The 16,921-nt window shown below is 36.2% G+C and overlaps 1 protein-coding gene across 1 annotated transcript in view; it reads left to right on the top strand.

The window, feature by feature from the left end:
- The window catches only part of VPS13A (vacuolar protein sorting 13 homolog A), a 260,909-nt gene that overhangs the window by 166,251 nt on the left and 77,737 nt on the right, over positions 1-16,921 (top strand). Inside the window, exons 48-53 of the mRNA XM_049769767.1 lie at positions 2,763-3,158; positions 3,529-3,633; positions 3,734-3,880; positions 7,665-7,787; positions 7,972-8,105; positions 12,947-13,076. Of these exons, the coding sequence (XP_049625724.1) occupies positions 2,763-3,158; positions 3,529-3,633; positions 3,734-3,880; positions 7,665-7,787; positions 7,972-8,105; positions 12,947-13,076 (1,035 nt within the window). The remainder of the gene's footprint in view (positions 1-2,762; positions 3,159-3,528; positions 3,634-3,733; positions 3,881-7,664; positions 7,788-7,971; positions 8,106-12,946; positions 13,077-16,921) is intronic.

The raw sequence follows: 16,921 nt of genomic DNA, 5'->3' as shown, positions 1-16,921 counted from the left end.
GAGAGACAGTATAATAGATATGATGTTTTCCTTGCATGTGGATGACCCAGACTTCTTTGACAGCACCACATATATCCCTGAGCACCTCCATGTGTTATGCAATTTAAAAAAAGGAGGGAGTTTTTTCTTTCAAACAAGTAGAACCGTATAGTGATAATCAAATAATATAGTTAAACTTGGAAAAGAAAAACCATTGCTGCTGCGTTTTTGCTAAACATTTTGTACCTCATAAAGATACTTTCTTAAGTACTATGAAATTGTTTTATTCTTTCTTGCTATTCTAACAGCAGCCTTCTAACGTTTTCAGAAAATATCCCATTTTACTATACTTACCAAATATGAGAATATGGTTCTTTTTTATAGTCTACTAATAATTGGGATCTACTGTGCATTTTCTGTATTTTATTTTATGTATGATTTTGATACTCTTCACAGATGTAAAGTTTGTTCTTTATGTAGTTAGTAATTATCATAGTATTTAAGAGTGTGTGTTTCAGAACCAGGGAAATAGCTGAAGGGGCTGGGCACTTGCTTTGCATTCAGGGTCCTGGATTTGATTCACCAGGACTTCCAGGCCCCCTTAATATTAATTAGCTGGAGCTAGTCCCAAGAACTTTGGAGCTTGCCTGCTCCCCAAAAGTTGTACACTTTTACATTTATGGAGCACCTCCCAAGTGGTGAAACTTGGAACCCAGGGTGATTCTTACTGATTCACAGCCTAAGGATGTGGTACTGCCCTAGCCCAACAGTGCTGGGCTACCCAGCTTCCCTGGCAGTGCTACCTGCATTAGACCTTCCCTGGGAGTAGACCCTCCAAGGCTACCTCTAGAGATTCTCAGGGACTCAATTAGACTTGTCCACCTAGAATGTATGTGCCTTAACCTCTGTGCTCTCTCTCTCCAACTACCGCCCCCTTCCACATATACACAAATTTTATACTTTAAGCTGGGGTGTAAAATAAAAATTCACTAATTTTGAGATCACCCCAGGCACTGTGTTTCTAAACCCTATGTAGCTGGGTCTGAAGAAGCAGGATAGCAACAAAGAAATAAGCCAAGTGAGTCAGAAGAGAATTTAAGCCGAGTGAGTCAGAAGAGAGTAATGGCGTCAGTGGCTTCTAGTGATTTCTCCCTCATGGTGTCTTCAGCGCCAAAAGCCAGAACTCTTTCTTTATTAAACCAATTCCCAATTGGAGGGAGAAGGTTGAGTAATCCAGGTGGCTCTTACATATCAAAAGAAATTTACTGGAAATTTACAGAAAAGATAGGAAACATCTTTGTTTGGGGTTGTTACATGAATGTCATCCTATACTGGGGCATGTCTCAGTTCAATTTTAGAGCAGCTGCCCTACATGTTTTGCATTTGTGACATGAGTTTGCTCCCCTGAAACACCACAAAAAATCTTTTAAAGCAAAAAATATATATTTTGTTTTTTAGGACAGATTTAATTTGAATAATAGTTTGATCATGTACTAACTATATCTCCTTGAGCAAATTATAATATCTATAAAGTATTTTTCTTTGATTCTAAAATGGGGATAGCAACAAAATGCCCATGATTTAGAAGTCACTAAAGAACACAGTGGCTGACAGGCTTTTGGTTCCCATGTAGTCACCTCTCTCCCTCTGCTTTCACCACTACCTTTTCTTGGAATGTGTTATTTTACATTAAATAAGATAAAATTTTTATTTTTTATTTTTATTATTTTTTTTGGGCCACACCCAGCTCAGGGGTTACTCCTGGCTAAGCACTCAGAAATTGCCCCTGGCTTGGGGGGGGCATATGGGACGCTGGGGGATTGAACCGCGGTCCTTCCTTGGCTAGCACTTGCAAGGCAGACACCTTACCTCTAGCACCACCTCTCCGGTCCCAAGACCAAATTTTTAGAGGCTAAAAATGTTGGGGGGGGGGAATGATAAGATAACCAGATATACAATCTAAATTCCTGGGCCACATACAGTGGTGCTCATTATAAGCAGGACGTATTCCTGGCTCCATATTTTGGGATCACTCCTGGCAGGAATCAAAGGGCCATATGTAGTTCTGGAATTTGTTTCTGGGTCAGCCCCATGCAAGGCAAACATCCTACCTACTGGGCTATCACTTCAGTCCTTTGAATTCCATTTTCATAGAACGTTTTAATTTGTTACTTATAGGAATTACAGTCTGCATGCCCATTTTTTAGAGGATCTTAACAAATTGAAGAAGGCAGTTTACCTATAGATGGACAAAAGATTAGATAGGTATAGACCATCACCTAAGATATTCAAAGTGAGAAGTCTTAATGACAACCATGAAGGAAGTGGTATTATGGGTGAAAAAAATGGTTGGGAGAGACACATAGACTAACATGGGTTTCAACAGCAATTGACATTGGTGGTAGATCATCACATCAAAATAAAATTATAGGGATTGCTTTTATTCACATTACCATCGATTATCTCACACATTTAATATTTTATAGTTTTCAAAATTTTATAGTTTTCAGTTACTAATGAAAGTTTTTGGATTTATTTTCAGTAGTTTAATCCTGACAATAATTCTTTGAATTAAATATTTTAGACAATTAAAATCTATAACAACTCGAATCTCAGATATTTTTCTAGAAAGCCAAATAGTTGGTAGAGTTAGAACTTGAAAATAAGGTTTATAACTTGTTCAGAGATACTTAAGAAGAATTTTGTATAGCATTTGTTATCATCAAATAGATTTTCTTTGGCTATACTGGATTATATTTAAATGTGCTCTTTTTTTATTACAGGGAACTGAACATAACATTTTTATTCTAAATGAAGGACGGTCAACTCAGATTTACAATGCACAGTTGGATAAAACCAAGATATACTTAAAATTAATTGGTTATCTTAATCATGATTGGAAAAGTGAATATCATCTGAGGCGTAATCAGCAAGAAATTAGTTTCATCAATTTTACCTGTATTACAGAAATAGAGAAGACTGATTTAGATATTGCCATTCATGTGTCTTATAATACTGGGCAGACAGTTGTGGAATTCCATAGTCCTTATTGGATGGTCAATAAAACTGGGCGAATGTTACAATACAAAGCAGATGGAATTCACCGAAAGCATCCACCTAATTATAAAAAACCAATTCTCTTTTCTTTTCAACCAAAGCACTTGTTTAATAACAATAAGGTTTGTAGGATTTAACCTTTTTTTTTTTTAGCTGTTGATCACTTCATTTTAGTTTTAAAATTTTTAAATAATAAATTAAGTAAGAAGAAGTAATATTTGCTAACTATTTGAGGTTAGAAAGATGATAATTTTGATATTAAAAAGGTTTAGGGCTTGAGCAATAGCTCAGTGAGCCAAGTGCATTCTTTGCATGTGGGAAGCTGGGATGTGATCTCCAAGAATCACCTGGAGCAACCCCAAGCACTGAGAAAAAGATTTAGTGCTTCTTAATAACACACTAGTTTATACTAAAACTCAATAGATGTATCCATTTAGGTTGGAGTTTTGTGCAATACTTAAGTTCTAATATATTTAAAATATTTTTTTCTAGGTTCAACTTATGGTAACTGATAGTGAATTGTCAGATGAATTTTCAATTGATACTGTTGGTACTCATGGAGCTGTTAAGTGTAAAGGCCTGAAAAAGGAATATCAAGTGAGTTCTGTTGTTTCTGAGAAGTTAAACTGTGTCTTTTTAATTATTTAATTTTTAAGAATGTTATAACAGATTATGACAAAATAATGTTTTTCCTTAGGTTGGTGTCACTATTCAACTGAGCAGTTTTAACATTACCAGAATTGTGACATTTACCCCTTTTTATATGATTGAAAACAAAAGTAAATATAAGATACAATTGGCTGAAGAAGGGATTGATTGGTGGTTCTCTCTTGATTTGGAGCAGGTGGGTAAATCAATTTTTTGAAAATTTGAATTTTCATTTTTTTCTTTGATATGAGATACATGAAAAACACTCTTTTAGTTATAAGAGTAATCCTGTCTTTTTCCCTTATCTGTTTTGGTTCTGTGAAAATTATGTATCTGTACTAAAGACCATAGAAACTTAGTAACTAAATCTTGCCATTTAGGAGGATATTATTGAATATACAGAAATTAAAAACTAGATAAGTTTTAAAAAACCACAAAGAAAAGCAAATAATCTAAAATTGTTAGGGATACATTTAAACAATAAATGAAACTTCTTATTTTAAGAAGTCAGTAGTATTTAATGGATGAAATTTAGTTATCAGACCCCTAGATAAGAGTTATCTAAAAGTTTGCCTAAGCCTGACAATATTTTTGGATAAATTCTAAATATGCAGGGCTGGAGAGATAGCATGGAGGTAACGCATTTGCCTTGAATGCAGACGGTCAGTGGTTCGAATCCCGGCATCCCATAAGGTCCCCCTGAGCCTGCCAGGGGCGATTTCTGAGCATAGAGCCAGGAGTAACCCCTGAGCGCTGCCGGGTGTGAACCAAAAACAAAAAAAAAAAAAAAAAAAAAATTCTAAATATGCTAGGATTATAACAGGAATATTTACTGTCTTTTTCACTATTGCTTCTTACTTTTAAACCATACTTCTGAGGTCATTCTTCTTGAACATCCGTTTGAATTTCTCTCAGAGTTGGTTTTAGAGGTAAATATCATTATGTACCGATGTTTAGCATCTTTTATGGTAATTTTTCTTTATACCTTTTCTGGACTTTTATAATTTTTTTATTGACTTGTGGTTTTATTGTTGTTTTTTTACTTCCAATTTTGTTGAAAAATCTGCTGTAATCTGTCATTTCTTAGAACTATCATTTTTTCCTTCTAATTACCCTCACAACATTCTTTTGTGTCTGACATATCATAATCACACACTCATTATGTATAAATGAGGCTGCTATTGTAGTTTATAATGCCTGGGATTATCCTGAACCCAAGACTAGTACACTACTATTGAGCTATCTCAACTTTACATTTAAGTGCTTTTTCTACTCTTTGCATGAGATGTTTTATACCTCTATAGCTAGATTTATACTTGATGTAAAATCTGCAACTACTGTTTAAATACCACTTTTTAGTTCTTCCATTTCCCCATTTTTTTAAAGAATGAAAAGATATTTAATGTATGTAAATAAAAATATAGTCTATTTTTTCATTTTACCAAAGCCAGTATATAGATTTAAGATAATCCAAGTAAAAATTCCAATGACTATTTTTAAATGAAGTAAAAAATAATGCAATTCCTAAAGAATCATAAAAGATCTTGAATAACCAGTTAAACAGTGAGAAAGGAAAAAGAAGATATCATGTTACCAGGCTTTATATGAAAAATTCATAGTAAATAAAATTGTACGTCATTGTAATGAAAAAACACAGTCATTGAGACGGAATTTAAAGACCAGAAATAAACCTATACCTATGACCAACATTTATTAGCAAATATTTAAGGGTTTATAATAGAATTGCTTTAACAAATGTACTGGAAACATACAAAGAATCAGACTGATATTTTCCTTAACCCTAAATATAAAACGAAGTTCAAAATAGATTAAAAACTGAGGTGTAAGACCCCCAAACATAAAGTACATAGAGTGTGACTTGATAAAAGATGAAATTTTTCCATTCTTTTTTTTTTTTTTTTTTGAGGGGGGCGGGTTCTTGGTTTTTGGATTTTGGATTTTGATTTATACTCGGCAGTACTCTGGGGTTACTCCTGGATTTTACACTCAGAAATCACTACTAGTAGGCTTGGGAACCATATGGGATACCGAAAATCAAACTGGACTCCGGGGTTGGCCGCATGCAAGGCAAATGCCCTACTGCTGTGCTATTGCTCCGGCCCCACATTTCCCCATTCTTGATATTTAATCAGACATAACTTTGTAGTCTATTCTCAATGTTTTTTTTATATTTGCTTTATAATTTTTTCTGTTTCTGGATAAATTATATATGTTTAAAATTTTCACTTACACTGTGTCTGAACTATTTAAACCATCAATGAAGTTTCATCTAAATAACCATATTTCTCGTTCTTAGAAGATTGACCATTTTTAAATGTTTATTTAAGGAATATTTAGGGTGTGCTTATGTACCGTGTGATATCTGCTAACAAAATCAGAAATCAAAATAACTGTACTTTATATTTAATGGAAGTATAAGGAAATGCTTCATTAGCTTAACATTAAGTTATATCTTAATTGAAATATGACAAGGGGAAGAAAATATGACAGTCTAGAAGGCATTAAGATTTCTGACTTGCTCTGTAAGCCCATCCATGCTCCCTTGAACAAGTATCTTGCCTGTTTGTCTCTATATATTCTTGCTTGAACACATACTTCTCTTGTTCTCTCCTCTCAGACCTTTTTAAAGTTCAGTACAAAATACCTTGATTCACATACACATGATTATTAATTTTGTTTAGGATATTTGTTCTATTTATATGTATGGATGTTTCACCACTTCCACAAATTGAGAGAGAGAGAGAGAGAGAGAGAGAGAGAGAGAGAGAGAGAGAGAGAGAGAGAGAGAGAGATCTCCTATGTGGGATTAAGAAAACATAGTAAGTGAGCAGCAAATGATCAAAGATATTGGTGGAAGGAAGCAGGTTCTCTGGTGATGCATGCAGTTTTGAAATGATGTATGCATGAATTGTTTCATAAGTACAAGGTATCTGAGTAAAATGGTTTTAAAAAAGAATTGTAATACTAATAACAAGCAAAACTACTTTTATATGAGGTGATGAAGGATAAGACTCATTTGGATTATATTAGAATAGAATTCAGGAAATGTGAGAAGTTATGAAGAGCTCAGTAGAAAGGTTACTGAATTGTTTATTTAAATATAGTGAGCAGTCAAGCCACTAATTTAATGCTGGGGTAAAAGCAAGTGCTAACCTGAGAAAATACCAACTCTCCCCTCTTCCATTTTGACTCCAGCCTCTCTTGTGTGATTTTTATGATAAATTGACTGTTATTACTTCCTTGAGTTTAGTTTCTATATTACTGATAACCAGGTTATTCTGAGTCTGTGGCTTATGAACTTGATATTCGCCCCACCCCACCCCACCCCACCTCCATTTGTACAACTCCCAGGATAGTGGATTTGGTACATACCCAGACTGGCTCTTTAAGAACTACTCAATTAAATAATGCACACACTTATGACAGTATGCATTGATATCTTACTCTATAGTGCAGGGGTGGCGAACAGGATTTTTACCCTCACGCGAAATGGCAAAATGCGGTATGTGTTTAATAGATTATTGTTAAAATTCGATGCTTTTGTGTGAGTGTTTGTCTGTTTTGGCAGGTCACTGCATGGTGTGGCTCTCTGACTCTCAAGTTTAAAATTTTGGCTCTTTGTGTCGAACTTGTTCGCCACCCCTGCCCTAGTGCTACTTGATTTGACTCAAATCACTGGCTACTTTTTGTTTTTCTGTAGAATTAAATCTTACTAAAATATGTTTGCCAACAACAACACTCTGTTTATGTTAGCTCTTCAACGTTTTACCTGTTACTGCCTATATTCACAATGCCCCACAAATTCTAGGTTGACAGTTTATAGCTCTTTAGCTAAGTGACATATCAAAGAAGTGGTAAAAGAAATTAGTATAAGCCTGTTATATGTCTTCTCTGGTGGATTTAATAATTATAAAAGTTATTGTTGTATAGGTTTTAACTATATGATATTTATGTTTTAGTGTATCCCCTTTTGGCCCGAGACTACATCTAATAAACTTCGTATTCAAGTTGAAAGAAATATTCCTCCCCAAAAGATATATTTCAATAGGCATGAAAATTGTATTTTACTGCGTTTGAATGAAGTAAGTTATTTATTTGAGTCTATGATTAGAGAAGTAAATAGGCTAAATGAAATTCAAAATTGTTTTTGAAATCACACTAAATATTGAATTATTAATGGATTCATTAAATATTAGGCTTAATAATCTTTAATAACATTAAAGATTACATTTCTCAATCAGAAAAATAATTTTTTCTTGTTTCTAGCTTGGAGGTATTATAGCACAAGTGAATGTGGCTGAGAATTCTACAGTTATTACATTTTCAGATTATCATGATGGAGCAGCTACATTCCTGTTAATAAATCACACCAACAGTAATGTTATTCAGTACAAACAAAGGTAAGAATAACAAATATGTCTCCTCTTTAGCAGAATTCAAATGATGAAGCTTTGATTTTATAAATGATTTGTTGACAATATAAGCACTAATAATGGCATCATGGTGAGGGAAAATAATGCATTCTTTTATAATACATAAAGTAAGGATAAAACTGACTATAATTTACTTTTTATTGCTTTCCAAAATATGGTAATTAAGGAATAAGGAAGAAATTAGGTGAAGTACTTGAAACAAATTCTAAATGAAATTATTAGTCTTAATGGTAATTATTAGTCTAAATCTATAAAAATTTAAGTCTATATTAAACACTAGTTTTAAATTTAGAATTGTTTCAGGAAGTAGTTAATTAACCAAGAATGTAGTATGCTTCTCTTGCACACAGCTTGATTCCTAGTTTGATTCCTACCTCCCTATGTGGTCCCTCCAGGAGTGACAGAGCCAGAAGTAAGCTCTGAGCACTGTCAGTTGTACCCCAGTCTCCCAAAAGAAGCAAACTCCCACCTCTGCCTAAAGAGCCTAAAGTGATTCAGAGTTGACCACTGCATTTGAAGCTCTGGAACTAGCTAGGCAAATGGGAGCACCAGGTCCAGATCCTAGGAGTACAGCACCAGGCGTAATCCTGGCAACTCTGCTCTGTGAACCTAGCAGCTATTACCTAAGATTATTGCTGTGCTGGTGAGGATGGCACCCTGCATTAAGGTGTTCTCAAGCACCACAGCTAAAGGATGTGCAACAAGGACAGTTGAAAGGCCAAGCAGGCTTCCCTCCTAGATAAGAGTATGAACCTGGTGAGGACATAGTAGCACTGCAGCAACCCCTGGCGAATGCTGATGACAGAATGTGTGTGAACACAACAGCTAAGCAGTGTGAGCCTGAGTCAACTAAAGGAGTCAGCCCCAGCAAGTACAATAGCCTGGTATATGAACACCACAGTCTAGTATCTGTGTGTGTTTTTGTGTGTGTGTGAACACCACAGTCGTGTGTGTGTGTGTGTGTGCTACAGCAGCCTAGTTTATGAACACCACAGTCTAGTGTGTGTGTGTGTGTGTGTGTGTGTGAGAACACCACAGTCTATAGTGTGTGTGTGTGTGTGTGTGTGCTACAGCAGCCTGGTTTATGAACACCACAGTCTATAGTGTGTGTGTGAACACCACAGTCTATAGTGTGTGTGTGTGTGTGTGTGTGAACACCACAGTCTATAGTGTGTGTGTGTGTGTGCTACAGCAGCCTGGTTTATGAACACCACAGTGTGTGTGTGTGCGTGTGCGTGTGCTACAGCAGCCTGGCTTATGAACACCACAGTGTGTGTGTGTGTGTGTGCGTGTGCTACAGCAGCCTGGTTTATGAACACCACAGTCTAGTGTGTGTGTGTGTGTGTGTGAACACCACAGTCTATAGTGTGTGTGTGTGTGTGTGCTACAGCAGCCTGGTTTATGAACACCGCAGTCTCGTATCGTGTGTGTGTGTGTGTGTGTGTGTGTGTGTGTGTGTGTGTTCTAGAGAGAGAGAGGAGAAAAGGAGTGAACCCTGGCCACAGGAACAGTGCATAGGGGAAGGGATCAAAATTAACTCTGAGACTCCAAATAGGGCTTTCCCATTCAGTTGCCTTCCAGACATACTATTTTAATGCTTTGGGAAAAAAAATTTTTTTATTATGTTATTACCCTACTTGAAATCCCCTTTCTTAACAACTTGATTATCCTTTTAAATTTACTCCCTAGTCCTATCTCTAGAATATATTTTGCCACTAGAGGTAGATTGTTAAAAGTACTGAATATAAATTTTAATCTCATTTTTCTCTCAACTAGTTTTGCGTTTTATTTAAAATAATTGACATTTTATTTTTGTTTTGTTTTTTGGGCCACACCCGGTGACACTCAGGGGTTACTCCTGGCTCTGTGCTCAGAAAGCGCTCCTGGGAGGCTCAGGGGACCATATGGGATACTGCGGATCGAACCCATGGTCCATCCCAGGTTGGCTGCATGTAAGGCAAATGCTTTGCTGTGCTATCATTCTGGCCCCCAATAAATGACATTTCTAATGTACTTCGTAATCTTTCTGTTGCCTGAATCACACCCTATATTTCTAGGGTGTGATATTTCTATATTTCTGTCCATGTTTTATGTTTTTATACATTTATAGTTGCTTCTCTCTACAAAAATAAAGCAAACAAAAAATTCCATTTCTGGGGCTGGAGCAATATCACAATGATAAGGCTTTTGCTTGCATGCAGCCAACACAGGATGGACCCAGGTTTAATTCCTGACATCCCTATGGTCCCCAGAGCTTGCGAGAAGTGACTTCTGACAGCAGAGCCAGAGCCAGGAGTGACCCCTGAGCATCACTGGGTGTGGCCACCTCGCCCCCCCCCAAAAAAAAATGGGGCCAAGCGGTGGCTCAGTGATATGGTGTTTGCCTTGCACTCGACTGACCTAGATGGACCTAGGATCGATCCTACGCCGTCCCCCAAACTAGGAGTGATTTCCGTGGCCCCAAAACCAAATAAAATAAAATTTCTATATGATCACATTATTTATCATAGACATACCCATTTTGGGGGGGGGGTGGGTCGCACCCAGCAGCACTCAGGGCTTACTCCTGGCTCTACGCTCAGAAATCACTCCTGGCGGGCTCAGGGGACCATATGGGATGCCGGGATTTCAACCACCGTCCTTCTGCATGCAAGGCAAATACCCTACCTCCATGCTATCTCTCCAGCCCCATACATACCCAATTTTCTTTCCTTTTTTGTTTCTTTTTCAGTAGAAGGATTGAATTTGGGACTTCATGCATGCAAAATAAGTGCTCTATTGATGAGCTGCAGCTCTTGACCAATACATCCCTTTTTATTTCTACCTTTGCATATCACAATGTGTGGTCATTTTCATATGTGTTTGTTTTTTATTCATAATATATAATAAGATGAGAGCTGTGGTTAGTTGTTTGTTTTTTCTAATTTTCACCACCTACCTATGATAAATTTGAGGTAATTTTTACCATAAGAAATATTCTACAGTGGGTTGGAGTAAAAGTATAGTGGTAGGACCTTTGCTTTGCACATGGCCAACCTGGGACAGACCCAGGTTCGATCCCTGGCATCTTATATTGTCCCCTGAGCCTGCTAGGAGCGATTTCTGAGTGCAGAATCTAGAGTAACCCCTGAGCATTGCTGGCTGTGGCCCAAAAACAAAACCAAAAAAATATTCTACAGTGAATTAGAGAGTATAAACTTAGATGAATTTAAAACATTTACAACTTTTAAATTTGAGGCATCATGATTTACAGTACTGCTAATAATAGGTTTTTATGTAGGCAATATTCTAACACCATATCTGCCATTAGGGTCCCCTTACCCCTATCAATGTTTCAGTGTCCCACAATTCTCCCTCATAGTTCCACAGTGGTAAGCTCAGTTCTGTTGATAAGTTGTCAGGTTCTATTCTTTATAGTCCACAGTAAGAAATTCTGTCCACCACTCATCTGGCAAAGGGAAAATATCCTAAATAATATATATATATTATATATATAATATATATATTATATATATATAACAGTTTCTCTTGTTTTAAATTCACATGCTTTAGGGGCCGGAGTGATAGCAGTAGGGTGTTTGCCTTGCATGCAGCTGACTCAGGATGGACCTTGGTTCGTGTGTCCCAAGCCAGGAGCTATTTCTGAGCATATAGCCAGGAGTAACCCCTGAGCATCACTCGGTGTGGTACAAAAACAAAAACAAGTTTAAACATTTTACAAAGATATGCCTAGAGTATCTGTCTCATTCATTTATTTTTAAATTCTCAATATAGGTGTTTAAATTTTAGAATTGACTTCATCAACTCAGCAGTGTTATATACCATTTCTTACTTGATTTGTAGTCCTAAAAAAATCATGTTGTAAACTAAGATAAGTTTTAACTTTTCTATCCTCTGTGTCGTTTACATGGTATTTAAGCCTATCACTAACATCTCCCTCTTGAGATATGTACTTTCATATATTTATACTTTTATCATTGGAATGTGTATTGAGGCTTTCTCCACTTTTGGAGAACCCTACACTCTTTTCTGAGTGTTTTACTCTCTCTCTTTCCTTTCTACTCGCTCTTTAGAATTTTCAAATAAAACCTCTTTTGCGTTAAAAAAAATCCCCATGTGTATGATTTTAAAAATGAGTTGAATTATATGTTTTTGTTTTAGTGAGGCCAATACTTTGGAATGGATAAAAATTAAATACTAGATTTAGATAATTTTCTTCCTAATTTGTGTTAAAGTTTTAGTTGAAAAGGTAGTTTTAAGACTTGAAGACTTTTATTTCCTAGGTATCATTTTTTTAGAAAATCTATGTTTGGTAAAGCTAGAATGATAGCACAGTGGGTAGAGCTCCTGCCTTGCTGGTCACCAGCCTGGGCTGATTTCCAACACCGCCAGATGTCTCCTAAGCATTGCCAGAAATGACTCCTGAGCATAGAGCCAGAAGTAATCTCTGAGGATTTGTGATTGTATTCCAAAAATCAAAAATAAGGTGAATGTGTGTTTTTATTATATAAGAAAAAAAAAGACACCAGTTTACTCTTTTTTTTTTTTTTTTGGTTTTTGGGCCACACCCGTTTAATGCTCAGGGGTTACTCCTGGCTATACGCTCAGAAGTCGCTCCTGGCTTGGGGGGACCATATGGGACGCCGGGGGATCGAACCGCGGTCCATCCTACGCTAGCGCTTGCAAGGCAGACACCTTACCTCTAGCGCCACCTTCCCGGCCCCATCACCAGTTTACTCTTAACAGAACAAAAAAAAAGTTCAAGTGTTTGCACTTACATTGATTGATATTTTTATTAATTTTTTAAGTTCTCTCAGTGAAGTAGAAGATTCCCTCCCTCCTGGAAAAGCAGTATTATATACATGGGCTGATCCAGTGGGCTCTAGGAAGCTAAAATGGAAATGTGGAAGCAGTCACGGTGAAGTAACTCAGAACGAAGTAAGTATTGGATTGTTCATACTAATGTTTTTAGAACCTTTTTTAAGTTATTTCTTTCAGCCCTGAAAATTTTAAGGCCTGTTAAACACTTTAGAATAACTCCCAAAGATTTTAGAATCAGTATTCAAACCTAAAAAATGTTTACAATCACATTTCTTATTTAGTAATCATTATTTTCTTTTATTATGCTGCATTAAATGTATTTAGAGAAGTTCCTTCATCAAAACTTTATCAATTGTATACTGATCTCTGCACTGACAGTTACTTTAATCAACTCAGCTTCTATTAGGGCTCTCTTAACTACACAATTTAACTCAGAGGCAAACTATTGTGGTTTTTGGGTTGTTTTTTAAATTATTAAAAGGTATCGGTTTAATAAACAATATATAGTAATGAATGATTTTCAGAAATTACATCTAATTTTATCACTAGTAATTTTGTTTGTTTGTTTTTGGGCCACACCCATTTGACGCTCAGGGGTTACTCCTGGCTATGCTCGCAGAAATCGCTCCTGGCTTGGGGGGACCATATGGGACACCGGGGGATCGAACCGCGGTTCGTCCTACGCTAGCGCTTGCAAGGCAGACACCTTACCTCTAGCGCCAGCTTCCCGGCCCCACTAGTAATTATTTTTATTAATTATTACTGAGTTAACAGTTTATAATGCTATCACTACTCATGGTTTAGGTTAGGGCTTCCCAAAATGGACAAGACCACCCCCTGGAGGACACTGAAATTATCCAAGGGGGGTGTAGTAGCCTCAGCTACAGTTGGGGGAATTGAATATAAAGGGACTATGAAAGCATTAAGAAAGAATAGATATGGGGCCGGAGCATGGAAGTAGGGTGTTTGCCTCGTATGCAGAGGGACGGTGGATCAGGTCCCAGCATCTCATGTGGTCCCCCAAGCCTGCCAGGGGCAATTTCTGAGTATGACCCAAAAACCAAAAAAAAGAAAGAATAGATATGCTTTTAGAAAAATCTTTGCACATTTTTTATCTGTTGTGCAAAAAATTTGTGGTAGTTACTTTCTTTTCTAAATAAACTTGTAAATGCAAGTGGCAAAGGCCATCAGATCTTGGGAAGCAAATGATGGCAGGTGAGAGCATGTTTTGTCAGAAGGAATATGTGTATGTAATGTCTAGTTTGCAAGATGGACTAAATAGGTACCATATATTAATTCTAATCTGTATTTTTCTGAATTGTATTACAAGAAGCTAACAAAAATCAAAAAGCTCAATAAAAATTTCCTGGTTTTGAGCCATTTGACAGCTTCAGATTTTATAAATTTCAGGTCACGTGTAGAACAAATAGTGTTATTTTGCTGAATATTTTGTGGGTCAGGACGAGGTGGTAGTGTATCTACCAGTGGAGCGCAGGAGAACTGGAGACATTCCTGGAGATTCTTGGCAGACTGGGCTGGAGATGGTGAGGGCTCTGTGTTGCCAGAGCTTATACATGCCACCCTCGCAGTTTTTAGGGATTTTGGTAACATGTAGCAGTGCTGAGCAGTCTTCAGGAGTGCACCAACTCATACACTGGGAACCATGTGGTGTCAGAAATCAAACCATGGTCAGCTACATGCAGAGTAAGCACTTTAACCCCAATACTAACTCTCTAGCTAGTCCTTAAATGTAAAATTACTTTTAATTAAAATACATTTTTATTAAACACCCCCAAAAATTTACTGACTGAGTAGGTTGAAGAGCACAGTGGTGGATATAAAAGTTCCCTGGTCTCTGGGCCATGTGAAATTCTCAACTACCACTACTTTCCAGAGCAGTGTTTTCTACATGTGAAGTTTTAAATGCATATCTTTTAAGGTACCATGATTTGCAGTACTGTTAATAGTGGTATTTTATGCATATCTACATTACACCCATCTACAGAATATCCAGGTTCCTCCATTACTATCTCTTGTTCCCCTTTTTTTCTTCTTGCCCAACTTATGGGGGAAGTCTGAGGAAGCAAACACAGTTCTGTAAGCTTACTCTCAGAGTCTGTTATCATTAGCTATTTGTTGTAACCTTATGTTTCTTTATCCATTACACATGAAAGAGATCATTCAGTGTTTGATCGACTTCACTCCACATGATGCCCTCCAATTTATCCAATTATCAGCAAATACAGGATTTCATGTTTTCTTAAAACTGAGTGATATTCCAGTGTGTATCTATTTCACAGGGTTTTTTATCTTCTATTTTGGGGTACATGGGTTTCCAAATTTTAGTTAATATGAAGAGTACTACAATGAACATAGGAATGCAGATTTTGTTCCCTTTTTTTAAGTTCTTGAAATAGATATCAAGAAGTGAAATTACTTAGCTTGAACCTCAGTTTTTCAGAGTGGCATACTTTGCATAGAGGATGTAACAGATATTTTCACCAGAAATGGGTATGAGTTCCTTTTTCACCACAACCCTGCCAAAACATAATAGTCTCTGATAATAAGTAATGCTGAGCCTTTTTTCACCTGTCTGTTGGCTATTCCCTTTTTAACTTTAGAAAAATATCTTGTTCATTTCCTCCAATTTGTTGGATTGGATTTTCAGATATTTGGGGTAGTTTATCTTTCTGAATACTTTATATTTTTTATGTATTATATAATAAATATACTAACTTTATCTGCTGTGTTGAGTGCAATTTTTTTCCATTCACTTTGTTTTAGTCTGTTTCTTTTGTCATGCCAAAACTATTTAAGTAGATCTAGTCCCATGTGTTTGATTAATAGCCTTTGCCAGTGAAATCATATTATTAGAAATACCTTTCAGGTCCAAATCTTAGAACAATTCTGTCATATTTTCCTCCATAACTTTTATGATTCTGGTCTGATTTTGAGGGTATTTTTTTATCTACTTTAAATTGACTTTTGTGTAAAACATAAAATAAAGATCCAGATTGGTGGGTTGGTTTTGTTGTTGTTGTTGTTGTTGTTGTTGTTGTTGTTGTTGTTTTTTGGGCATGTCATTATCCAGTTTTCCTGACACCATTTGTTAGACTATCTTTCATTTTATGTACCCTATTATGTCAAAAATTAGTTGACCATATGTTAGGAATTTGTCTTTGGGACCATAGATTCGGGATTTGTCTTTGGGTACTCAATCTCCTAACATATAGATCAGACAATCTGTCTGTATTCCAGTATCATACTATTTTGATAACTTTAGCTTTGTGGTATAGTTTCTAGTTAAACAATAAGATACCACCCAATTACTTAATTCTCATTATGGCTGTGGTCATTCAGTATGTTTAATGGTTTCATACAAGTTTTATTATTGACCATTCTAATTCTTGAAGAGTGTTGTCTAAATTTGATATTTATTTTATAATCTTTATTTTATTTTATTTTATTTTATAATCTTCTTTTAAACTCTTGAAATGATAACATTAGTCTGTAGTAATCAGAGGGTATGCTCATGGCAGTGTTTGGGGTTCTTTCATGTATGTGCTTATGGGACCATATCTGTAAAAGAGATTGAACTGAATCAATACTTCTATAGGTTAAGTGCCATTACCTCTTTATTATCTTCTGAGCCCAGAATTGCATTTTAAGTCCTGTGCTTGCTGTTTCTTTTGCTCTCATTTTCAAAAAAATATATTGTTTCTTGATCTGTTAATATACTTATTTAAGCACCACAATTATAAAGATGCTTATAGTTGGGTTTCATTCATATAAAAGTACATGCCCCCCTTCACTAGTGCAATCTTCCCACCATCAATGCACCTATCTTCCTCCATCACCCCCTGCCTGTCTTTGAGATACACATTCTATTTCTCTCACTATCATTGTCAGGATAGTTGTCAGTGTAGTTATCTCTCGAACTTCACTCACCAATCTTTGTGGTA

Source organism: Suncus etruscus, chromosome 3, assembly GCF_024139225.1.
Source record: "Suncus etruscus isolate mSunEtr1 chromosome 3, mSunEtr1.pri.cur, whole genome shotgun sequence".
NCBI classification, from domain to species: domain Eukaryota; kingdom Metazoa; phylum Chordata; class Mammalia; order Eulipotyphla; family Soricidae; genus Suncus; species Suncus etruscus.
This window is presented reverse-complemented; position numbering and strand designations above follow the sequence as displayed.